Source organism: Perognathus longimembris, chromosome 2 (genome assembly GCF_023159225.1).
Source record: "Perognathus longimembris pacificus isolate PPM17 chromosome 2, ASM2315922v1, whole genome shotgun sequence".
Taxonomy (NCBI): domain Eukaryota; kingdom Metazoa; phylum Chordata; class Mammalia; order Rodentia; family Heteromyidae; genus Perognathus; species Perognathus longimembris.
In genome coordinates, this window is record NC_063162.1 from 135,482,449 (window position 1) to 135,508,922 (window position 26,474).

The 26,474-nt window shown below is 40.2% G+C and overlaps 1 protein-coding gene across 2 annotated transcripts in view; it reads right to left on the bottom strand.

Annotated features, from left to right (window-relative positions):
• Positions 1–26,474, bottom strand: part of Tnpo3 (transportin 3) — an 86,941-nt gene that overhangs the window by 1,442 nt on the left and 59,025 nt on the right. For both annotated transcript variants that reach the window (XM_048340190.1, XM_048340191.1), the window contains exons 14-22: positions 25,610–25,686; positions 24,250–24,310; positions 23,121–23,261; positions 20,582–20,698; positions 19,662–19,756; positions 18,267–18,423; positions 16,222–16,389; positions 12,911–13,023; positions 1,787–1,878 (exon numbers count right to left, since the gene is read on the bottom strand). In XM_048340190.1, the coding sequence (XP_048196147.1) occupies positions 1,818–1,878; positions 12,911–13,023; positions 16,222–16,389; positions 18,267–18,423; positions 19,662–19,756; positions 20,582–20,698; positions 23,121–23,261; positions 24,250–24,310; positions 25,610–25,686 (990 nt within the window). In that variant the 3' untranslated portion in view covers positions 1,787–1,817. The remainder of the gene's footprint in view (positions 1–1,786; positions 1,879–12,910; positions 13,024–16,221; positions 16,390–18,266; positions 18,424–19,661; positions 19,757–20,581; positions 20,699–23,120; positions 23,262–24,249; positions 24,311–25,609; positions 25,687–26,474) is intronic.

Here is a 26,474-nt window from a genome sequence, read left to right on the forward strand (position 1 = left end):
CTTTGTTCTTCAGCTAAGCTCCTTGCTTTGCTTTTTTGTTTGTTATTTTTTGTTTGTTTTTTTGGCAGTCATGGGGCTTGAACTCTGGGCTGGGGAGCTGTCCCTGAGCTCTTTAGCCACAGTGCCACTTCCTTGCTTTGCTTTTTGTGTCTGTGTGTGGTGGTGGTGGTCCTGGGGCTTGAACTCAGGGCCTGGGTAATGGGAAATAAGCTCTAAACTGTCCTCAAGCTGACCCTACTGAAACAAATAGCTAAAACATTAACTTTCCTCCTTCCTCTAACGCAATCACCCCCCCCCCCTCCATTTTTTCTCTAGTTTGGCTGGAAGACTCTGGCATCCCTCAGGCTTTTACTGCCAAAATGAAAGTCTGGTGGTCTGTCGAGTTTTCTTTCTGCCCTTTCTTTGTTCTTAGACTCTCGTGACTCAGTTTACCTACCTAACCTGGGTACTGTCTGTGAGTTTCTTTTGCTCAAAGCTAGTGCTCTACCACTTGAGTCACACCCCCACTTGTTTTTCTTTTCAATGGGGGTGGGGGGGGGGACTTTAGTGGAGATAACCTGACCAGGCTGGCTTTGAACCTTGATCCTCAGATCTCAGCCTCCTGAATACCTAGTATTACAGGTGTGAGCTACAGGTGCTCAGCAATTGCTTTGCTTCTAAATGCAAACAGAAAACACATGAAGAAAACTGACAATTGGAGCCACCTGAAGAGACTAGTCCTTTCCTAGGTACATATCGCCTTGGTCACAACTTAGCCTTTCAGCATTTAAATCACAAAAGTGGTAGGAATGAGCTCCTTAGATCATTAGATCTAGGACTCCGTTTTAAGGATGGCGCCACTTGAGGGCATCACTGTTTTCACCACAGTAGCCAGGTTAAAAGTCCTTGGAATCATCCCATTTGCCATCTCAGAAGTACCTGAGGGGGAAGAGGAAAGGAATGTCTGCTATTTTGCAACACTTTTCCTCTATCTCCCTCCTTTCTCACTTTCTTTTTTGGCACTAATACTGAGGCTTGACCCAGATTCTCAAGCCCTTATTTGGCTTTCTTGCTTACACCTGGTACACAACCATTTGAGCCATGCCTCCACTCTCGTTTTTTGTTGGTTAATTACGGATGGAAGTCTCACAACTTTGCCTCAGCTAGCTTCAAATCTCTTATTTTTTTTATTTTCTAATTTTTTTGGTGCTAGTACTGGGCTTGAACTCAGAGCCTGGGCACTGTCCCTGAGCTTTGTTGCTGAAAGCTAGTACTCTACCACTTGAGCCACAGCTTCACATCTAACTTTTTGGTACTTAATTGGAGATAACGGTCTCACAGACAGACTTTCTTGCCCCGGCTGACTTTGGACTATGATCCTCAGATCTCAAAGCCTGAGAAGCTTAGGATTACAGGCGGGAGTCACTACCAGCGCCTAGCTTCCCTGAGCTTTTTTTGCTCAAGGCTAGCTCTCGACCACTTGAATCACAGCTTTATGGTGGTTAGTCAAAGATGAGTCTCATAGAGTTTCCTGACTAGGATGTCTTTGAATAGTGATCCTTAGATCTCAGCCTCCTGAGCAACTAGATTTATAAGTGTGAGCCACAAGCACTCAGAGGACCCAGATCGAATCTCAATTCTTTAGGTGTCAGCTTTCTGAGTAGATAGATTATAGGTGTAAACCACTGGTGCTTAGTCAACAGTTACCTTCTTAATGGGATCAGTCACCTTATGGGTACCTGACCTATCCTCATCCCAAGCCTCCCTGAAAGCCTGAGGAAAACTGGAGGCATATACAACTACTCACCTTGGTGACAGGCACAGTGCAGGAATGTGAGCTATCGAAACAATCTTGTGAAGTCTCTCAAGGCCCAGCAAACTTGCTTGCATTCCTCAGCACTGGAAGAGAAAAGGCAGGTGGCACTTGACTAATGAAAGAGTTATCTCTTGAGAAACAACTCCAATACTGAGGCAAGCCAAGGATGGTCCCAACTGTCAGAAGTTATTCTTCATAGACTTTTTTTGCCTCATGCACTACTGTGCCCAGCTTCTCTTCAGTTAATTGAATCAGTGCCTCTCTAGTCGATGGAAATCTCCTGTAACTTCGTATAAATCAACTAGTATGGGATTAACTCTTGGCTCTTGTAACCATGTGCATGTTACTAATCTTTGACTCTTTTCTCATCTATTATCGACCTCCTGTTGTTCAAAGGATTAAATCTGTTCATATATGTAAAGCATTAGAACAGTGACAACATACTACTCAAAACAGGATGCTATGGCACTACAACTAGTCTATGACACAAATTTAAGGGCAAAAGAACCCCCAAAGTAAGATGGCCAGAGGCTCTAAGCATTTTAAGTCTGAGCTGCACTAACTTAGGTACCCTAGCTTCCGTATGTTTTCTTCCAAAGACAGACTCAGTTTACAAGGCCAGAGCAACCAAGTTCCCATCCGTCATTGATTTTCCAGCTCAACAGTCTGCTCAGGGTTTCCTTGTGAGAGGAGACGAGAGGAAAGAGTTAAGGCATATAGAAAAGGCAGAAGAATGAGTAGGACTTGGGCTCAGGTAATCACTGAGCTGCCTAGGTGGTCTGAAGACCCTAAATACTCATCTGTCACCATTTTTTAAGATTCCTTTTATCTAAAACCCACCCAAAGGCTGGGCACCAGTGGCTCACGCCTGTCATTCTAACTACTCAGGAGGCTGAGATCTAAGGATCATGGTTCAAAGCCAGCCCAGGCAGGAAAGTCCATGAGACTCTTATCTCCAATTAATTACCAGAAAACCAGAAGTTGGCACTGTGGCTCAAGTGGTAAAGCTAGAAGAGCTCAGGGACAGTGCCCAGGCCCAGAATTCAAGCTCCATGACCAATTTAAAAAAAACAACAACAAAAAACAACTCACCAAGAAACTTCACAGTCTTTTTCATGTGTCTCCCAGCCGTTATTGCTAACTGAACCTTTGCTAAGCTAAGCAAAGCACTATATTATAACAGAGCAATGTAGCCCTCTTTCTGGCTCAGAAAACTCAGGCTATCAGGGTCTACAACCTAGAACTTTTTTTTTTTTTGAGACTGGGTCTCATTATGTAGTCTAGACTGGTCTTGAATTCACCATTTTCATGCCTCTGCCTCCCAAGTGCTAGGTTCAAAGGTATGTGCCACCACTTCTTGCCCTAGAACTCAACTCTCAGGAAAAAATTCACTTTCCTGCTTGGAACAGTTAGATACATATATATCACAGGGAGTAACTGTTAAGGGTGGGCCCACAGAAAAGAAGGTACTCTTTGGGCTATTCCCTCATGTACCTATCTTTAGGTTTCTTCACGTATTTATTGTAAGTCCAAAATATCACTAAGAACTCTGACTTAGACTCTAGGACTTACCTGACAGAATATTCTAGGAACTTTCTTTTAATATCTCTAAAATGAGGATACTCTAAAAATGAGGATACTCTTCTAAGTTTTATTGGAATCCTTTCATTTCTTCTCTATGGACATACCAAACTTTAGCAAAAACACTGTATTTTTCAGTCTCTTTTCAAATCAACACTGACTGCTATCTACAGAAGCAGCCAATGGTGTGCAGGCTTCTTTCACTCATGTTTCCAGTGTCAGGACAGAGGAAGAATATAACCCAAGAGAAGATGTGCAGTGTGTAATTACAAGGGACACTTAGAAAGGTGCTGGAGTCTTTGCTATCCCAATATCCTACTTTTTTCCCCTTTCTGTCATAGGGCTTGGAACTCAGGCTCCTGGGAGCTATTCCTAAGCTCTTCTGCTCAAGGCTAGTGCTCTACCACTTTGAGCCACAGTGCCACTTCCGGTCTTCTGGTGGCTAACTGGAGATAAAAGCCTCACAGACTTTTCCTGCCCAGGCTCTGAACCGCAATCCTCAGGTCTCAGCCTCCCTAGTAGGTAGGATTACAGGTGTGAGCCACCAGTGCCTGGCTTTTAGCCTGCATTTTGGTTTAAACTGAGAAGTAATCCCAATGTTAGCTTCTTTTTGGGACACGAGAAGGAGTACTGAAATAAAACCAGAAGAATTGTGCTGAGACAGCAAAATGAGGAATCGACCACAGTGTCTCAAATCATCTCCACATCTGCTTCAATCCTATCAGTGATTACTCTGGTGCCAAGAGCTTTGGCCAGATGTTAAACCAATCCTCAGGGAGCAAGCTCACAAATATGAACCAAAAAGTTCCTTGGACACTAGCACTATTCTTTATTTCCTGCTTCATTCATCTCATATTTCCTAGTTCCTACTGTTTAATTTTTCGTCTCGCCCCACCCCCACGGCTATTTTTCTAGGTTCTGTTTTTTGGCTTCTAGTCCCCAAAATTCCAATTCCACTGTGTGTGTGTGTGTGTGTGTGTGTGTGTGTGTGTTTTATCAGGGTTGGAACTCAGAGCTTCATGTTCGTGTGGGGTTTGCTTATTCACAGCGATGCTCTACCACTCGAGTCACACTTCCAGTCTGGCATTTTTGCTGGTTAATTGGATAGGAAGAAAGCTGGCTTCAAATTGCAATCCTCCAATCGCAGCCTCCTGAGTAGCTAGAACTGTAGGCATGAGCCACTGACTTCTATCATATTTCTGAGTACTGTGTGTGTGTGTGTGTGTCTGTTTGTGTGCACATATGCTAGTATTCTACCACTAAGCCATACCACTTCTGCTTTTTGCTGGTTAATTGGGAAAAGGTCTAAATGGACTTCCCTGCCCAGGCTGGCTTTGAACTGCAATCCTCAGATCTGTCTCCTGAGTGGCTAAGATTCCAGATGTAAGTCACTGGCGCCTGGCTTTGTCACCATTTCTTAAGCTTCATAATCTCAAGGAAATGTGAGAAATTCAATGCTTGGATCTAATGTCCTGATAGGTAATGGAGAATAGTGTAGCTTTAACTGATGACCCAGCTTGGAAGATACTCCCAGACTGGCCTCAAATCCCAACATCAGTGCTTCCCACGCTCAGCATCCTTTGGCTTTAAAGATCTTCATGTTAGTGATAAAAAGTTGGGACAATACAGAGAAATGGGAAATGGTAGAATTTCTTCTAATCCCAATTCATTTGAGCCAATGATGGGGTCATCTGGTGTTCAGAAAGCAAATATGATATTCTAGAATGCAAAGGTTTATCTTGCTTCACAGTGACCAACTTAAAAAGTCGAGGACTTTATTACTAGTATCATTTTAAAAAGCAAGCTTGGACTTGCTGTAATAAAACCGAACCAGTTTGCCTTCTTGCTAGGATGGCAAACAAAGCAGCAAGTTGTGGCAGGAGCTATAGGACCTTAATACCAAAAGGGAGACTGAGTCATACTCAGGTTCAAGGGCAACAGGCATGTTAGAGAAAGAATTACTAAGAGGATGTAAGCCATCTCAAACCATCTTCTGAGCATCTCAATGTTACCTCTTACTTCTGTTCATTTCCCACCATCATGTCACAGCCTTCTATAGGAGAAGCTGCAAAACTTGTTTAGCAACGTAGATCACACACACCAGGTTAGTAGTACACTTTATTTTCCTGTATCTTAAGGCAAAGATCACAGATATGTTTGTTCACAGTACTGCTCTGAGACCCTTTTCCTTGTCCCTTTCTTTAAATTAAGAAATTATGTCCATAATTGGGACCTAAGATTTAACCCACTGTTCTGCCAGACATCAGTCCTACTAAAGGAATCTGAGTTTGGTGGAGATTAATTCTAGACTATGTGGGTGGCTGCCTTTAGAGCTGGCAGGAAACATGTCCCAGCTAGTTTCTGCGAGCACATAGGACATTCTGGCAGTTTCTTTTCCAAAGAGAAAGGAATTCAGTCTCACTTGTTTACCTACTATGCACAAGAAACTTCTTTAGATTTCCACTTAGTACACTTCAGAATAATCCTATGAGAACAGTAGCACTAAGCGTATTTTACAGAAGAATTAACTAAAGTTCTAAGTAACAGAGTAAGTGGCAAGACTCAAACCAAAAGACTTATCTTCAATTTGCTTTAAGAAAATTAGAGCTACATGGTCATACCAGAAAGAAAGAATAAAACAAAACAGAAACAGAGAGATGCAACTATTTTACTACTTTGATCTGTGACAGCTTGTAGGTAAGAATACTACTTCTACCAGAGAGACTCTCCTTCTACTCTGGCAAAATGTATCACAAAGACAGTCATGTACTATTTTTCAGTCATGAATGCCACAGTGAAACACCAGCTTCTTTTGGGACATGAAGTTAAACCACTTAGTAAGCTACAAATAATAGTACTCTATGTTTTAAGATTTTTTTTTTCTTGAGATAGGGTATTACCATGTAGTCTTGGCTGGCCTCCTTAACATCTGATCTTTGCCTAAGCCTGTGAACTCTGGTATTACAGGTATGAACCACTAAAGCTGACCAAGATTTGCTATCTTACCATTAAAAGAACTGTTGGGAGACATTCCAAAGAATCAGAAAGTAAACTATTTTTAAAAAAGACATTAAGAAAACAATCTTCAGAAAAGTTCAGCCCTTATACCATTAACAAAAATTTGTCCTTCTAAAAGTAACATGGTTTAGTGGTAGACTGCCTGCCTAGTAAGCTTGAGGCTCTGAGTTCATATCCAAGTACTACAAAAGAAAAAACAAAACCACGTTAAGTATGATTTTAATTTTATATTATAATATCTACTTATAAAAATGCAAATGATATAAAAAGTTCTGAAAAGTATAAAAGCCCAAGACCCAATTTCAAGCCCCAGGACTGGCACACTCCTCCCCAAAATATTACAAGGTCACATTAATCAAAAGAGCACATTAGCAGCAGACACAGGCCAGTGAAACAGAAGAGCTGGAATATGAACACTAATGTAAAAGGCCAAATGATTTCTAAAAAGAGTGCTAAGATCATTCAAGAGAGGGCTGGGGATATGGCCTAGTGGCAACAGTGCTTGCCTCCTATACATGAGGCCCTGGGTTCAATTCCCCAGCACCACATATACAGAAAACGGCCAGAAGCGGTGCTGTGGCTCAAGTGGCAGAGTGCTAGCCTTGAGCAAGAAGAAGCCAGGGACAGTGCTCAGGCCCTGAATCCAAGCCCTAGGACTGGCCAAAAAAAAAGGAGTCTTTTCAAGATGTGGAAAAAACTGGATATACACAGGTAAAAAGAGGCGCGCGCATGCGCGCGCGCGTGTGTGTGTGTGTGTGTGTGTTACACTGGAGCTTGTACTCAGGGCTTAGGTACCATCCCTTACCTTTTGTGCTCAAGGCTGGCACTCTACCACTTGAGTCAAACCTCCACTTAACAGCCTTAGTTTCATGACCTTCCTGCCCATGTTGGGTTTGTACCACAATCTTCAGATCTTAGCATCCTGAGTAGCTTAGTATTAGCTGTGAGCCACTGGTGCTAGCTAGGAGACTGGATCTTTCCCTAGTCATATACAAAAATTAAGTTTAATTAGATATGGCAATAATTTCCTGGGTGTAACAAGAGAACAGCAACAAAAGTAAAAACAGATAAGCTGATCTAGATCAAATTTCAGGGGCTAGGGATATTGCTCAGGAGTAGAGCGCTTGCCTTAGCACACACAACGCTATGGATTTGATTCTTATAAAACACCACTCCGGGGGCTGGGAATATGGCCTAGTGGCAACAGTGCTTGCCTCCTATACATGAAGCCCTGGGTTCGATTCCCCAGCACCACATATACAGAAAATGGCCAGAAGTGGCACTGTGGCTCAAGTGCCAGAGTGCTAGCCTTGAGCAAAAAAGAAGCCAGGGACAGTGCTCAGGCCCTGAGTCCAATCCCAGGACTGGCAAACAAAACAAAACAAAACAAAACAAAAAACACTACTCCCTAAACTAACAGCTAAGTACTAAAGGGTACAATCAAGCTGGGTGCCTGGTGGCTCAGGCCTATAATCCTAGCTACTCTGGAGACTAAGAGCTGAGGATTGTGATTCAAAGTCAGCATGAGCAGGAAAGTCTGTGAGAATCTTATCTCCAATTAACTATCAAGAATCAGGAAATGGGCTGGGGATATGGCCTAGTGGCAAGAGTGCCTGCCTCATATACATGAGGCCTTGGGTTCGATTCCCCAGCACCACATATACAGAAAATGGTCAGAAGTGGCGCTGTGGCTCAAGTAGCAGAGTGCTAGCCTTGAGCAAAGAAGCCAGGGACAGTGCTCAGGCCCTGAGTCCAAGCCCCAGGACTGGCCAAAAAAAAAAAGAAGCAGGAAATGGTGCTGAGTCTCAAAGTGGTAGACTAGCCTTGAGCACAGAAGTTCAGGTAAAATGCCCAGCCTTGGTTTAAGCCCTGGGACCTGCACAAAAACAAAACAACAACAAAACCAAAGAACATAACAGCCTATAAAAAGCAACCTACAGAATGGTAAAATCTGTTTGCAAATCATCTGATAAAAAAATAAGATACCAAATACATAAGCAGCCCCTATAACTCAACAACAACAACAAAACAAAAAACCACCTTTATTTAAAAATCAGCTGGGGAGCTGGGCCTTGGTGGTTCATGCCCATAATCCTAGCTACTCAGGAGGCTGAGATCTGTGTTTTGAAACCAGCAAGGGCTAGAAAGTTCATGAGACTCTTATCGCCAATTAAAAGTCAAAAAGCCAGAAGTAGAAGAGATAGAGTGCTGTGCTTGAGCAATAAAAAAGCTCAAGGACAGTGCCCAAGTTTCAAGCTCCAGGACCATCAGCCCCCCCCCCTCAAAAAAATTTTTAAATCTATATATCTATATCAACAGGGGATTTGAAGAGCTATTTCTCTAAAAGAGATAAATAATCTATATAAGAAAGAATACTGAAGATCACTAATTATTCAAGTCAAAACCACAGTATGTGGTGTTATGGCTGCCTATAAAACAGACAAACAGAAAATTTCTGGCATCTAAAACAATTGTATTGGCAAGGATGTGGCAAAACCAAACCCTGTGCAGTGTTGGTGGGTATGTAAAATGGTGCAGCTACTATGGAAAATAGTTCTTCAACGTAATTTTTAAAATAGGGTCATGGGGCTGGGGATATAGCCTAGTGGCAATAGCGCTTGCCTCGTATACATGAAGCCCTGGGTTCGATTCCCCAGCACCACATATACAGAAAATGGCCAGAAGTGGCGCTGTGACTCAAGTGGCAGAGTGCTAGCCTTGAGCGGGAAGAAGCCAGGGACAGTGCTCAGGCCCTGAGTCCAAGGCCCAGGACTGGCAAAATAAATAAATAAAATAGGGTCATAGCCAGGCACTGGTAGCTCATGCCACCATGCTATTGAGAAGGCTAAGATCTGAGGATAGTGATTTGAAGTGAACTCAAGCATTGAGGTCTATAAAACCCTTATCTCCAATTACCTCCAGAAAGCCAGAAGTGGAGCTCTGGATCAAGTTGTATAGTGCTAGTCTTGAGCAAAAATCGCAGAGATAGGGTTACACTGTGATCTAACAACTCCACTTCTGAATGTAAATCCAAATGAAAGCAGGGTTTCAAAGATGTTTGCATGTGTTTATAGTAACACTTTTCACAGTGAACAGATGGAATCAACATAAATGTACATGAACAAAAGACTGGATAAGTAAGCGAATGTAGTAGTGCACTTCTATAATCTTAGCACTTGGGAGACTGAGGCAGAGGATGAGAGTTGAAGACCAGCCTAGGCTACATAGTGAGACCAAGGATCTCAAAAAACAAGTTACTCCCTCCCAACAAGAAAGGATAAAAAGGAAATTCTGACACACAATACAACATGTATAGACTCTGAAGACATTATGCTGAATGAAATAAGCCATAAAAGGTTGTAGCATGATGAAATCCAAAGAATCATATCATCAAGTAGTATGGCAATTGCTAGCGTGGGAAAGGAAAGGAACTACTTGCTAATGAGTACAACTTCAGTTTTGCAAGACAGAAATATTGTGAAGTTTGGCTGCACAGTAATTTCATACTACTGAATTGTAATTTGGGTATGAAGTGTCCCCCCACAAAGGCTCATTTTGGAAGACTTGGGCCTTAGCTAATGGTGCTAATGAGAGATGATTAAATCACATGATAGCTCTGATTTCATCAATGGATGAATCCACCAATGAATTCCCAGCTGAATGGGCTATTAGAGGTAGGGCTTGAATGGAGGAAACAAGTCTTTAAAAGGGTATATTTTGCCCCTAGTCTTCCTACCCCCAGAAGGCCATGAGGTAAGCAACTCTGCTTCTCTACCCCTTTCTGCATGATCTTATGCCTCACCATAGCCCAGAAACAAGAGCCAGTCAATTATGGACTGAAACCATGAACCAAATTAAATCGTTCTTCTCAAACTGCTCTTTTTTTTGGCACAACAATGAAAAGTCTAACACAATATTTGAAAATAGTTGCCAATCCAGTGTCTCATGCCTGTAATCCTAGCTACTCAAGAGGCTGAGAATTGGAGAACTGCAGTTCAAAGCCAGCCAAGTCAAGAAAAGCCTGTGAGCTGTGCCCGGGTGGCTCACATCTGTAATCCTAGCTACTCAGGAGGCTGAGATGTGAGGATTGTGGTTCAAAGCTAACCCAGGCAGGAAAGTCTGTGAGATACATATCTCCCATTAACCACCAGAGAACCAGAATGGAACTGTGGCTCAAAGTGGTAAAGTACTAGCCTTGAGTGAAAAAGCTAGGGACAGCACCCAGGCCCTGAGTTAAACCCATGACCAACAAAAGTCTGTGAGATTCTATCTCCAACTAACTAGTAAATATGCTTATAAGGCATGGGTCAAAAATGGTAGAGAACCAGTTGTTAACAAAAGAGCAAACCAAAGGTACTGAGAGTTCAAGTTCCAAGACTGGAACACACCAAAAAAATTCAAGATATTAAATTCTGTGCTTCTGGGTATTTATTAAAAAAGCTGTTTTAAAACTGTTTTCAAGGGGCTGGAGATATGGCCTAGTGGCAAGAGTGCTTGCCTCGTATACATGAGGCCCTGGGTTCAATCCCCCAGCACCACATATACAGAAAACGGCCAGAAGTGGCGCTATGGCTCAAGTGGCAGAGTGCTAGCCTTGAGCAAAAGGAAGCCAGGGACAGTGCTCAGGCCCTGAGTCCAAGGCCCAGGACTGGCAAAACAAACAAACAAAAAAAACTGTTTTCAAGTTGAGCTAAATGATACTATCATTTTATCACCTTTACAATGTATCATGCATTTTTCTGTATCAGCATATGCATACATGTGTGTGTATTTAAGTTACTATTTACTAGTACAGACATCTCAGAATTACTTGACCATTCTCGACTGATGGGCAATTCGGATATTTCCATGTTTTCCTCATAATGCTCATTCTTTGGTTTACATATCTTCCCACAACTATATGAAAATGATTGTTGCCTCAAATTTAGCCAAAATTCTAAAATACATAGAAGGAACTGGAAAGAGAATGATGTGTGTATGTGGCTAATAAGTTATGTGAAATAAGTTGTGTCTGTGTATGAAGATGGCACCAGGGAATGGTGCTGAAAATAATGGGGGTCAGGAAAAAAACTGAGCAATAGAGGGGAGGAGTTAACCTAATTAATGTGCAATCTATACATGTGTGAAATATCATGGTTAAACTCCTTTGTATACCAAGGACCAAAGTCTCACTATATTCTTAATATTATCAATAATACTGAAAACTTGAAAACAGCCTAAATGTTTACTAAAAGGCAATAAAAAGAAACAAATCAAGGAACATCTTTTTTTTGGGGGGGGGGGGAGGCGGGGAGCCAGTCCTGGGGCTTGAAATCAGGCCTGGGCACTGTCCTTGAGCTTCTTTTGCTCAAGGTTAGTGCTCTACCACTTGAGCCACAGCACCACTTCCACCTTTTCTATTTATGTGGTACTGAGGAATCGAACCCAGGGCTTCATGCATGCAAGCACCCTACCACTAAGCCACATTCCCAGCCCCTCAAATAACATCTTTATAGAGATATATAGACCATATAACTATTTAAAATATTTGTATGTTCATAGTTTAAAAATACTCACACTTTACATTTTAAGTTTTTTTTTGTTTTGTTTTTGCTAGTCCTGGTGCTTGAACTCAGGGCATGAGCACTATCCCTGGCTTCTTTTTGCTCTAGGCCAGCACTCTGCTACTTGAGCCACAGCACCACTTCTGGCCTTTTCTATATATATGGTGCTGAGGAATCAAACCCAGGGCTTCATGTATACGAGGCAAGTATTCTTGCCACTAGGCCATATTGCCAGCCCTTTAAGCTTTGATCCAGAGTTGTGAGCATGGGCATTATGGATCTATCTTAGCAGAGTGGTTTCATTTGCACAACTCTGAAATTAGAATTTAAAAATCTCTAGGCATAGGAAAAATACTTGAATTTATTCCAATCAACATTACTTTTTAAGGTTTATAGCTAATGCTTCCCCTAATTCAGGCAATTTGCACTCTTCACTCCTGAAGTTGGAAGTGATCTAAGGACTTAAGAGACATAGGCAGTTCGCCTGAAGAATATCAAGCTAGCTGCCCAGTTCCTCCACTTACCTTTAAACCAACTATTTCATACACAGAAGTGATGTGAGTATATACAGCATGGGAGCTTCTTCCTCAGATTTGCTTTTTGTGCCAATTTGTGCAATTCAAGGCCAAACAGATGTTAAACTGTGAATTTACAAGGGCACTTAAGAAACACAGATGTCTTTTCTTTTTCTTTTTTTTTTTTTTTTTTGCCAGTCGTGGGCCTTGGACTCAGGGCCTGAGCACTGTCCCTGGCTTCTTTTTTTGCTCAAGGCTAGCACTCTGCCACTTGAGTCACAGCGCCACTTCTGGCCGTTTTCTGTATATGTGGTGCTGGGGAATCGAACCCAGGGCTTCATGTATATGAGGCAAGCGCTCTTGCCACTAGGCCATATCCCCAGCCCCACAGATGTCTTTTCTACCTATATACCTCAGCTGCTGCTCATGCTCTTTTTATAAGCCCCAGTACAACTCACCTAGTGACTTGCTTGTGGAAATCTGTAAGTTGTTTGTGTGTCACTGTGACGGCTCCCACGGTTGTCTCCTTTGGCAAACCTTTCAAAGAATTCTCTAACCACCGACAGAAAGTCTGTATAGACAAGAAGGATGAAAGGTTTAAAAAGAGATCAAGTTTTATTCACTGGAGACCCTAAGGTTCTAGCAAAATCTCATAGGCTTTACAAAGTTGAATCTGTTCCCACAGAGTTGAAATAAATAAGGAAATTAGCAAAAGGTGTAAAACTCAGGGAGACTGAAGACAACATTTTTCCCCCCAGTCCTGGGGCTTGGACTCAGGACCTGAGCACTATCCCTGGCTTCTTTTTGCTCAATGGTAGCACTCTACCTCTTGAGCCAATAGCACCACTTCTAGCCTTTTCTGTTTATGTGGTACTGAGGAATCAAACCCAGGGCTTCATGCATTCTAGGCAAGCATTCTACCACTAAGCCACATTCCCAGCCCTGAAGACAACATTTTGGATAGAAGTCTTCTACATCTTGGAAGTAAAGTCTTTTCCACATGAGGCTATCTGTTCTGTTCCTATCATTAAACCTTTATTTTGAACATTACATGAGGTTCTGATGTCAAGCCCCAGTATTGTCCCCAAAAATTAAACAAAGAAAAAAAGAGAATAAAAAGCCAGAAATGGAGCTGTGACTAAAGTGGTAGGGAGAAAGCTTTGAGTGTAAAAGTTCAAGGACAGTACCTAGGCCCTGAGTTCAAGCCACAGGACATGTACAAAATAAGTAGTTCAAGGTGACTTTCAGACACTAGAAAGAGCAAGGACTCTGCAGGCTGATTTTCATACGACAAAAGAAGACATAAGGAAGCTAAAAAGAAGACAAAATGAATAATGAAAAGAACTCTATTATGGGTTTTTCAAACAAGTAATGATTGGGAAGATTGGTACCAGGGTCCAGTAATATATCACTTAAAAGTAGAGGCCAGCCAGGCACTGGTAGCTTATTGCTTGTAATCCTAGCTACTCAGGAGACTGAAATCTGAGAATTGTAGTTTGAAGCCAGCCCAGGTAGGAAAGTCCATGAGACTCTTATTAACACCAATTAACCACCAGAAAACCAGAAGTGATGCTATGGCTCAAAGTGGTAGAGTACTAACCTTAAGCGAAAGAACTGAGGGAAAACACCCAGGCCTAGAGTTCAAGCCCCACAACTGACCCAAAAAAAAAAAAAAAAAAGTATAGGCCAATCTCAAGACTTTGTCCTAAATCAATTAACAAGTAAACAAATGTAAGCAAAAAACTAAGACTACTGAAGTAAGCTTATCAGTTGATTGACTTTTTTTTTTTTTTTTTGCTAGTCGTGGGCCTTGGACTCAGGGCCTGAGCACTGTCCCTGGCTTCTTTCTGCCCAGGGATAGCACTTGAGCCACAGTGCCACTTCTGGCCATTTTCTATATATGTGGTGCTGGGGAATTGAACCCAGGGCCTCATGTATATGAGGCAGGCACTCTTGCCACTAGGCCATATCCCCAGACCCAGCTTATCAGTTGAGTACTGATATTTCTAAAGCAACAGAGCTTCCACAGAAAAAAAAGGAAATTTAGAATTCAGTAGATGAAAAACTTTTCATTTTGAAAATCATGACCAAAATGGGACAGTTAATTCCATGTATCATACATAATTTTTGCTATTAGAATGAATTGTGTGGGCTGGGAATGTGGCTTAGTGGTAGAGTGCTTGCTGAGCATGCATGAAACCCTGGGTTCAATTCCTCAGCACCACATAAACAGAAAAAGCCAGAAGTGGTGCTGTGGCTCAAGAGGTAGAGTGCTGGCCTTGAGCAAAAACAAGCCAGGGACAGTGCTCAGGCCCTGAGCCCAAGCCCCAGGACCAAAAAAAAAAAAAAAGCATACTAGGTAAGTATACTAGAATGCATACATATAATATGAATTCAGAATCTTTAAGGATTTTAAGGCATCTTTCTCAGTAGAGGTTATATCCATTCAGTTGCCTTATACTGCCTACCTATTCTCTGGGTCAGGAAAATTTCATTCTTACTGCTACTTAAATATCATCTTATATCTGAACAGAGTCTCTTTAAACCCCTCCTTTTTTTTTTTGTTATGGTGCCAGGTGTTATGGTGGCTTGAATTCAGGGCCTGAGCACTGTCCCTGGCTCTTTTTGCTCAAGGCTAGCAAGGCACTCCACCACCTGAGCCACAACAGCACTTCCAGCTTTTTCTGTTTCTAGAAACTGCCAGGTATTGGTGGCTCACAATTGTATTCCTCACTACTCAGGAGGCTAAGATCCTCATGAGGATCTCAGTTCAAAGCCAGCCTAGACAGGGAAAGTCTGTGAAATGCTTTTTTTCCAAGTAACTACCAAAAAGCCAGAAGTGGAGCTTTGGCTCCACGTGACTGAGAAAGTGGAGTGAGATGGGTGGGGTGGAGGAGGCCTGGGTGGCAGGTGCTGCTGCTGAGTTCAACCTCCATGTCGGCACACACATAAAGTGTCAAAGCAGAGCAGAGTATGGGAATTTTATTTCTCAAGTAAAGAATTTTGGCACTAAATCTGTTAGCCTTTGGGGGAATCAGAATATTTTTTAAATTTTGAACAAAACTACAACAATTTTACTGTATTATAGTGAAATAAGCATATATCCAATAAACAGTAATGGGAACTATAATACTATCATGTTATTCATTATATATTATTTACTTTAACTAGGTCTAATTGTATACGTTCCCAAATGACTTTTATACCAATATTAAGAACTACAGGGCTGGGAATATGGCCTAGTGGCAAGAGTGCTTGCCTTGAATACATGAAGTCCTGGGTTCAATTCCCCAGCACCACATATACAGAAAACGGCCAGAAGTGGTGCTGTGGCTCAAGTGGCAGAGTGCTAGCCTTGAGCAAAAAGAAGCCAGGGACAGTGCTCAGGCCCAGAGTTCAAGCCCCAGGACTGGAAAAGAAAAAAAAGAACTACAAATCCTCTCGCCCCTTTTTTTTGGTGGTGGTTGTGGTAAGTCGTGGGGCTTGATCTCAGGGCTTAGGTGCTAGGATTATAGGTGTAAGCCATCAGGGCCTGGCCATGTCATTAACAAAAAACAAAAAAAAAAAACCAGTGTACATTGGGGAAAGGGTGACATTGTCCAAAAATAAATATACTCTTTACCTGACTTAGGTAACTGTAACCCCTTTGTCTAAAATTGATTGCAAAGACATACACAATAAAGTTAGTTTCAAAGTACGGCTGGCTTCAATCAATGTTAATTAGGTTTATGAGGCCAATGAGAATAGGTGATTCACAAAACAATCTTACCGGTCTGTCAACCTGCATGATCTCCCAGAGGACTTCAGCCACATCTGGTAAGGTATAAGGGGGGAGACAAAAGCAGCAAGTGTGAAGTAGCTGGCTTACAAGTTGCTGTCCAAGCTGGTTCATCACCTGTCCAATCAGTTCTTTCCGTAATTCAAAGTCTTCTTCATGCTGTTAAGAAAACAGGAGTATTAGATGACTTGTGGTTCTAGTCTTTCCTTTCCAAAGACCAAGTACTCTTTCCCCTTTAGTCACAATTTCTTTTTCCTAGGGAACAAAGTGTGTGTGTGTGTGTGTGTGTGTGTGTGTGTGTGTGTGTGTGTGTGTGTGTGTGTGTGTGTGTGTGTGTGTGTGTGTTTGCATGTACATATAATAGCTGAATTATAGTGGCTCAAGTGATAGAGTGCTAGCCTTGAACAAAAGAAGCTCAGAGACAGTGCCTAGGCCCTGAGTTCAAGCTCCAGGAATGGCAAAAAACCAAGTCAAACCAAGACAACAAAAAACATGAATTTAGTATCAAGTAAATGTGCATAAGTGTCGGATGAGAATAACATTAGTGCTTAGATTTTTCAGGATTAGAAAGAAAACAGAAGAGAAATGATTATTTAATATTAAGACTAGCAGCCAGGCACCAGTGGCTTATAATCCTAGCTCGATAGGAGATGTAATGATTAAGGCTTGAAGCCAGTCCAGGCAAGAATGTTCACGAGATGCTTATCTACAATTCACCACCAAAAAGCTGGAAATGGAGCTTTGGCTCAAGTAATAGAGTGACAGCCAAGAGAGAGTGTGAATATGAAGTCCTGAGTACTGGCATACATGCACCAAAAAAAGAAAGAAAAAGAAAAAGAAATATTTTTTTTCTGTGAAAAATAACTTCAGTCTGTATTCCCTTTTAAAATTCTCCTCTCCCTGTTCCATTCTTTGACTGCTTCTATTTTTAAAAACTGAAAGAACTGAAGCCTTCCATCAAATACATAGTCTTTTCTATCAAAATCAACCTTGATTATTCTCTTCCTTCTTCAAGTCTTTAATATATTTCTGCTATCTTGAGAAAAACCTTATTAAAAATAGCCTTCCACACCTAATTATTTTTTTCTCTCCTCTTAATGCCAAACTTGTTAAATAATTAGCTCATTCACATACTTCTTTACTTCTCTCCCCAATTTTCAATTCTACTTCCCATCTAGCCAAATCTTTCTCTGCAAGTGTTTTTATGTTTTATTATTTTTGTTGTTGTTGTGAAATCAAACCCAGAGCTTCATACATGCCAGGCAAGCACTCTGCCACTAAGCCATATTCCCAGCCTATCTCTGAAAATCTTGTAAATCCCTTCACTACTACAAAAGTCTGTCCTTTTTAGGCATGGAACTGAGGTTCTTGTCCATACTAGTCCAAAGTGCTCCACCACTGAACCACATCCCCCGCACCAATTAAATTCCTTAATTATCTACTAAGACACTTAGTCCTATGCTGATTTTTTCTTTTTCGAAATTTTTTTTTTTTTGCCGATCATGGGGACTGAACTCAGGGCCTGGATGCTGTCCCTGAGCTTTTTCTCTCAAGGCTAGCACTCTATTTCACTTTGAGCCATAGTGGTATTTCCTATCCTGATTTTTCCTAATCATGCTTTATACACCAGTTAAGACTATCTATCCTCTTCTCTTAAAACTCTTAAGTTCTAACTCTATCTTATAGCTCCTTTTAAGTCCTTAAGCTCGTCCAGAATATTATCCCAAATCCATTTTTTCTCTCTTTTGAACTCACAGCAACTATGATCTTTGTAAGCATTCTATTACTTGAACCTCAGCTCTATCCCTCTTCCTTTTTTAAAGGGATAGTTTGAGAATGGTTTGTATAGCTTACATACAATACTATCATAAATATTTTAGATCTAGAGGCTGATGATCTGGACTAATAAATGATACACTATGACATGTCCACTAATACAAATCAAATAAGAATATGCTACAATATTGGTCTTCCCTTAAAAAAAATGAGAAAGAGAATAATCTGTGGAGTAGAAAAGGTACACTGTTTATACTTACATCATTGGCTACCCCTGTGTGGATGAGATCTCGTAGGAACCTCATGACACTACAATTGGCATCTCGGTGGTCCAGGGTGGTAGAGGCAATGGCCCACTGTAAGATTGGGATGACCACTTGACTCCTCAATAAGGTGACAGGACTACGCTGAATAAACCTGGTATAGGAAGAAAAGTTAGGTATAAGTGACCCAAGTGGTCAGGATAGAGGACAAAGCCCAGTGATAGTGAAAAGATAAGGCTGTTAAGGAGAGAGGGATAAGGATAAATAGAATACTGAAGTTTTAGAGCAGTAGAAATTTTCCATATGACATAAAGGTGGACAGGTATCATTGTCCATTTTTCAAAACTCATGGAATGAACAACACTAAAAGTGAAATCCAAATGTAGCACATTCAATAATGAATGCGAATATAGCTTCAACAACTGTAACAAATGTGCTACTCTGGAGAGGAATGTTGATACTGGGGGAGTCTATGTGTGGTAGGTTCATAAGCAAAGTACAAGCTGTGAACCTAAAGCTGCTCTTAAAAAAAAAAAATTCCATTAAAAGAAAAAAAAAAGCCAGGACAAAGGAAGGATATTTCAGGTTAGCATATGAGAAGACATGTTGTCAAACTCAATTCCCTAATACTGTCAGTACGTGATTTTGTTTTTGTCTTTTTCGGGGCAGGGGTGTTGTGTGTGGGACTGGTTCCTGAGTTTCTTTGTGCTCAAGGCTAGCACTCTACCAACTGAGTCAGAGCTGCAGTTCCATTTGAGTGGTTAGTTGGAGATGAGAGTCTCAAAGGGACTTTTCTGCCTGGACTGGCTTTGGACTGCCACCCTCAGATGTTTTTGCCAGTCTTGGGGCTTGAAATCAGGGCCTGAACACTGTCTGTCCCTAAGCTTCTTTTGCTCAAGGCTAGCACTCTACCACTTGAGCCACAGCACCACTTCTTCTTGCCTTTTCTGTTTATGTGGTGCTGAAGAATTGAACACAGGGCTTCATGCATGCTAGGCAAGCACTCTACTGCTAAGCCACATTCCCAGCCCTTAAGTATTTTTTTTTTTTTTTGCTTATTTAGTTTTTGTTATTCAGGGAAAACCTTTGAGAAAAAAATCCCCACTATTTTTCTAGCTTATTTCACCATTTATGAAAGAATATCTCTAGGAACTAGCTTGTCAAGAAAGACATGTTCTCTTTTGTGTAGAACTGAGCTACTTTCTTCACTGCTCCTATCCAACATCTCCTCCTTACCTCTGGGGACAATGTAACTTGGGGTTATAAATCATTCATGCACTTTCCCCAATGATTGTATTTTTTAGAGAAGAAAGTTGCCAAGTGTCGTATAGAAAAATTAAGCATTGAGAGGGATGATTTTTTTTTTAAAGTTTGCTCTTTAGAAGGTCTTACCGAGTGGCTAGCCTGAACAGGTCATCTACAGTATCAGGGTGATTCTGCAGGCCATTCTGCTGCTCTAGGAGCTGAAAGGTGGGGATGCACAGTGCCTAGAAATAAATACCACGAAGTGCTGAATATCACAATGAATACTAAGCAAATAAAAAATGGAAGCACAAGTGGGAAAAGAAAAAAATCACAGTGAGAATCACATCAGGAAACGGCAATCTGTTCGACTTGAAATAATCAATTTTCACATATGAAATCAGATTTCAGTTGATGAAAATGGATGTCATCTCACCGTTTAATATAACATTTCGATATTAATAAAAGATCAATTTTAAATGAAAGGCTAACTTGAAAAGGAACAGCATACTTTACTTCCTTTATAAATTCTTTCCAAGTGACCAGGAAGGAAGAAAAAGGCATTTATCAAAAAGCTTTTCTGATGCCTGCTATTAACCCTAAGGCCTTAAATAAACTAGTTCATTGCTTGAATTTAGAGAGCCTCTATCTTAAATCCACTTTGTCCTCACCTCCCCTATAAAACCTTACTCTATCACTAAGGACAGAAAATCAGGTAGTAACATCTATAATGGTTATTACACTCAAGCAATCTATTTTTTTTCCCGTTCTTCCAAGGAGGCCTGTCTAGAAAACAGCTATCTCCCTGTTACGAGGGAATCAACATGCCAGGGAGATGGGGTGGGGGGAACAAAGTGAAAAACAGAAATAAAGACATAGTAAAGAACACACTGGGGAGGTGTAACAAACATGACAAGAAATGTACTCACTATCTTATTATGTAACTGTACCCCCTCTGTACATCACCTTGTCAATAAAATTTAATTTAAAAAAAAAAAAAAAAAGAACACACTGTTTTGGCCTTTAGATCCTTCAGGCCTGATGCATCTATTTGCCCAAGAAAAACATACCTGGAGCATATCTAATAGTCCCTGCCGACAGCCTTCTTCCATGCCATACTCATCCACAAGGATACTGCCAAGATACAGGAAACAGGAATGCTGATGTACGTGGTACACATTCACCATCTGTAAAGGGGGGAGAAATCAGTTCAATTCTTCAACCCATCAAAGAGTATCAACTTAGGAAGCTGTCTCAAATAAAGAATTCAGAGATAGACTGGTCTCTTCTTTTAAAGTATAGAGAGTAAAGCTTGTTGGTAACATGTGAAACATAGGACTCCATTTTTCAGTAATTTTCAAGTTTTCTCTTTATGGTTCTTTTACCTTAGTAACTGAGTATTGTCTAATACTTCAAAGTAGAAGCTATTAATGGGTCTGGGTAGCATAGGATACTTAAAATTTCCACCTCAGCTTCCTACATTGCCAGCATATGTCCCCTCTTCTCTTGGAGAAGGGAGTAAAAGCAATGTTTAAATTTTGAGTTGCTCTTAAACCTATCTACCTAAATATTTTTCTTTTATTAGTATATATTAGTTGACAAAGGGGTTCATTGTACATTTTCACACATGTAGACAATGTTTCCCATCAAGCTCACACTCCTTTATCTCTTTCCCATCTATTTTATCTCTTAAATAAGGATAGTATTTCCAATCAAGATATCTAGATTTAAATGAAGTAAGTTTTAGTACAATACACACTTTCAAATTACTTGCTTAAAATTTTTTACTCCACTACGCTCCAAAAATTAAGGATTTTACCCATTTTAAATGCCATCCCTAAGCCAGGCACTGGTGGCTCATGTCTGTAATCCTAGCTACTCAGGAGGCTGAGATCTGAGAATTGTGGTTCAAAGCCAGCCAGGGCAGGAACGTCCTGGGGACTCTTAGCTCCAATTAACCACCAAAAAACTGAAAGTGGAGCTGTGGCTTTAAGTGGCAGACTGCTAGACTTGAACAGAGAAAGCTCAGGGACAACACCCAAGCTCTGAGTTCAAGTCCCATTATTAATAATTTTAAAAAATAACACCCAAAACCATATATTTGCATCTTATTACATAAATTCAACTCTATGAGACTGCTGGGGGCTAAAAGATGAGTACTATACTTTTATCATTATATATCGTGGAATGAACTTATGAACTTATTCAGTGTTATAGACTCATAACTGTAATGTTCTACTAATGAATTATTTAACTTATGGGTTAACCAACTTACTTTTAAAGGGCTACATAGTTAAAAGCTCTAAGCTAGAGAGAGGGTTGGCCTTACTTGCAGTTTAGTCTTCTTCCATTTTGCCAGTATAGCACAAAAATGGCCAAAAGACAATACTTAAAATAGGCTACACTGGCCAGAGTCCTGTTGGGAAGGTTAACATCAACACAAATCACTTAGTAATCTAGGCAAAGGTGTCTCATACAGAATAGTTCTAGATGTGTGTATTTTCTAAGAGTCATGCCATCATAATTTCGTATCAATTTTAGTGATTGAGGCAGTTATTATTTGAAAAATAAAAGACTTATTTAAGATAGAATAACATTGCACCAGGTGTTACAGTACATACCTATAATCCCAGTTATTTAGAAGTGGAAATCAGAAGGATCAAAGTTTGAGGCCTACCCAAGCTTATCAAGATCTCATCATAACCAGGAAGCTTGTCATAACGGTATATGCCTCTGGCCTCAGCTACATGGAAAGTTGTAGGTAGGAAGAGCACAGTTCTAAGGCTGGCCCTAGACAAAAATGTGAGACCCTATTAGAAAAAAAAAAAAAAAAAAAAACCAAAAAAAACACCTGGGGCATGACTCAAGTGGGTAGCAAAAATGAGGTCCTCAGTTTAAACTCCAGAACTGTTCCCCAACAAAGTGCAAAATCTCATTGGGACAACAAATAACAGTTAGTACTTTTTACCCAAGGAAATTGGTATGAAAATGTTTACCATTGGTAAACAAAGGCCATAGCCATTTTCTTCACATAATTTCACACTGGAATGTGTTGCTAGACTACTAGAGAGTAGTCATCTACTATTTGGACTACTAGATAGAAGACATTACAGGTCATTTCTCTTTATTTTTCTTTCCAGCAGTACTGGGGTTTGAAGTCAGGGCCTCACATCTGCTCTACTGTTGAGTCATACTTTCAGCCTTAAAAAAAAAAAAAAGTCCTGTTTATTTTTGAGGTAAGGTCTCACCTTCTGCCTAGGCACTTGCCTGGGCCTCAACCTGCCTAATTTATGCTTCCTGCTCTAGCTAGGTTAACAGGGACATCCCTACCATGGTCAGCTTTCTGTTAAGAGGGGGTCTCTAGAAATTTCCTTACCTATCTGGTCTGGAACTTCGATCCTTACAATGTCATCTTCCCAAAGACTCAGAATTACAGACTCGAGCCACATGCTGTTTCTCTTATAAGCAAGGTATCTACTATAGGTATTTATCCTTTCTGAATTGTTTATTTTGTATTTAATCATTCTTTTCATTTCATTAACAGTTTTTGTTCTATAGACTTCCTATTTCAAAATTTGTGTACATAATCTTCTCTCATGGGAAACTTACCTGTGTGACTAGTGGCTGGAGTAGGGCTGCAGATCCTTTGCCTACACAGCGAACAGCAAAGCGCAAGCATCTGCAACAACGCTCTACAATGCGATTATCAGCCCGATGCTTATTTAGAGTCTCGGACAAAACTGGCCATATCTGAGTTAAAAGTTAAAGAGCACAAGAAACAAAATAATCAACCAAGAGCTAACAAAATGATCCTAAATTGTTGATAACATCTGATTTAGCTTTTAAACAATTTAGATAAAACATTCTTGATAAAGAGAAACACATCTGGCCTGATTCTGCCCAGTTTTTGTGTACATGCACAAAGGTTCAATATACTGCTCACTACTAAAACTCAATCATTTGTTATGAGAAACACAATTCTTAAGAACAGAAAGAACATATTTAACTTAAACACACATTTTCCTAAGTTTTAGACTTCCTGAGTGAGGATGAATGAGATAGACAAGGAAGTGTTAAAAGTAGGTCTAGGATAAGGTGGAAGGAAGGCCTTGAACAAAAGGGCTAAGGTTAAGGAAATGTTGAACAAGTAAGGATATTTGGTATTTAAATAACTTTCTCTCCGAAGTCTGAAAAGCATTTTTCAAAATCATGACCCCTGATCCTCACATTGTCCAAGTGAAAAAAAGTAAAAGGAAGTATGCTAACAATGGGGAAACTAAAGCCATTAGCTTTAACTGAAGCCATTTTGCTAGATTCATCATCCTTTCTTAGGTTTTCTCAGTGCATTTTTCATTCTCTTTTGTTAGTAAATATAACATTAAGAATATTTGAACAGCCTGGAGCCAGTGGCTCACACCTGTAATCCTAGCTACTAAGGAGGCTCAGATCTGAGGTTCAAAGCCAACCCAGGCACAAAAGCCTGTGAGATTCTTATCTCCAATTAACAACAACAAAAAAAAAAAGGCCAAAAGTGGAGCTATGGCTCAAGTGGGAGAGTGTCAGCCTTGAGCACAAAAGCTCAAGGACAGTGCCAAGACCCTGAAACCAAGACCTAGGACCAGTACCCTCAAAAAATAATTAATTAAAAAGAACCTGGAAGACCCTTCTCAAGCAGTTATCCAAAAAGCCTTGTAAGGAAAAGGAAGGCCTTGATTCCATGGTATTCATTAGCACTTACTTCCTGTATGACTTTTTGGCACGGGTGAGTCTGTCCATTTTCCACAATGGGATTGGTGTGTCTGGGAAAAGACAATGGTCCCAATGTAGTAAAAGAGCAATTTCACCAAGGACCCAGTACATCAATTCCTGCTTGTTTGCTTAGTATTATTCTTACCAAATAAGATGAGTCATTTACTAAGACCAACACCTTTTCCTTCTACTCTATCCAAACAAAAATAAGAATGTAATTTAAACCATCTTTATCATTTTTTTCAACCACTAGAACATGCAAATTTCATACAATTCTGTTTACATGATCAATGTGGATAATACTGCTACCTTTTGTAAACCTTAATACAGTTTCTTTCAAGTTAATAAAAATATATAGACAAGCTGTCTGAATCCACTATAAGAATCTGACTATCAGCCCAGTGCTAGTGGCTCATACCTCAAATCCTAGCTACTCAGGAGGATGAGATCTGAGGATTATGGTTCTAAGCCAGCCTAGTCAGGAAAGTCCATGAGACTCTCTTATCTCAAACTAGTTCCAGAAAAAGCCAGAAGTGGAGCTGTGGTTCAAGTGGTAGAGCACTAACCTTGATCGAAAGAAGCTCAGGGACAGTGCACAGGCCTAAACTTCAAGTTCTAGGACTGGGGGTGGGGAAAGGGAGGGGGAAGAAACTGACTACTGCTCCAGTCTTTGCCTTAAAAGACAATTATTTAGGAACTGCAGTGCATTACAGACAGTTCTCCTAGTTCTAGTCTAAACCCATGATACATAATATGGCCCCACTAACAATATGTCAAATCCAATTCCTGTATCTAGTTCTAGAGCCCACTAATATGAAGAAAATCAAGGGGAAAAAAATGCATGATCAACTACTAACCTCAAGTTACTCTGACTTTAAAAACCTCAATAGCAGTCTCATAAAAATCTAATTTTCTTTAAGTATCTATATCCATTGAAGATTTTCTTCATTTACTGCAAAATAAGGGTATTTTAACAGTGGCTATCACCTGGGAATTTAAAGGCGATACAATTTTTCAGTTCTTACCCAAGAATTAATGAATCAGATAATTGAGGATGGGAACTACCAAACTATATTTGAATAAACAAATCCTGAAGTGATTCTGATGCATGTTTAAGAATCACTAAACTAGAAAACAAAGTGATCAATTATATTCATAAAAGGTCTTTAGACAAAGATCTGCCAAGAATGATTTTTAGAATTTGCCTTTGCTCCAAAAGTTCAGATAACTAATCTCCTGATAGAGGGATAAAGGAAATACTTGAAAGTTCAAGAAAAAAATGCTTATTTCAATCTATAAAGGTTTAGTTTGAGCTTATAATCCATCAAGAATTCAATCGTGCTTCTTACCTAAATATAACAGCCAGTCGATCTAAGAACACAGTAGGATCTGAGGAGATTCCATTGCTGGGCTCCTGAGACAACAGCTGAAGAGACAGACAGATATTACTATATATAGCCCTATGGTAAATACCTTAACATATACTTTTTTGGGGGGAGGTAAGGAAATACTGGAGTTTGCAAGCACCATTTTTCAGAGATGACCTTGCTTTTGCCTGGAGTGAGTCTTGAACCATAATCTCCTTCTTTTACCTTGGCATAGGTGAGATTACAGTTGTGAACCATCACCCCAGTGCTTAACCAGGTACTCTTAACCTTTGCCTATTCCCTAAAGGTGTCTCAAATGCTGCAAACTTTATATTGTCTTCTTAATTTCTTCCATCTACTGCACCCCATTTACTTAAATTATGATTGAGATAGTATCTACCTTAAATATTACAACGACACTATATAACATGTTGTTACAAAATAATATATACAGGAGAAAATATTTATACTTAGCATCATATTATAAGTCTTTAGGATTATTATACTTTGTTTTAGGCATAGGCATCTCATGTTTACTGCATGTATTGACTGCATCAAGAGGTCATGGTCAAATAATTGGTCTGTCACGTCTTGGTTTAAGTATGCTCTGAAGTTTGCACAATTACAAAATTGCATGATAATGCATTTCTCAGAATGAATTCCCCATTATAAAGGAATAAGCAACTCTCCTTTTTCTTTGCATGTAGTTAGAACAGATTTACTAGTTTAAATTAATTTTTAGTTTATTTTTGGCTTTTCTAGGTAGATGAAGTCTAATCTAAAGTAAGTAATTTTTAATTTTCCTAACATATATATTTATTGTTTCAGTCCTTACTTAATTGGACTT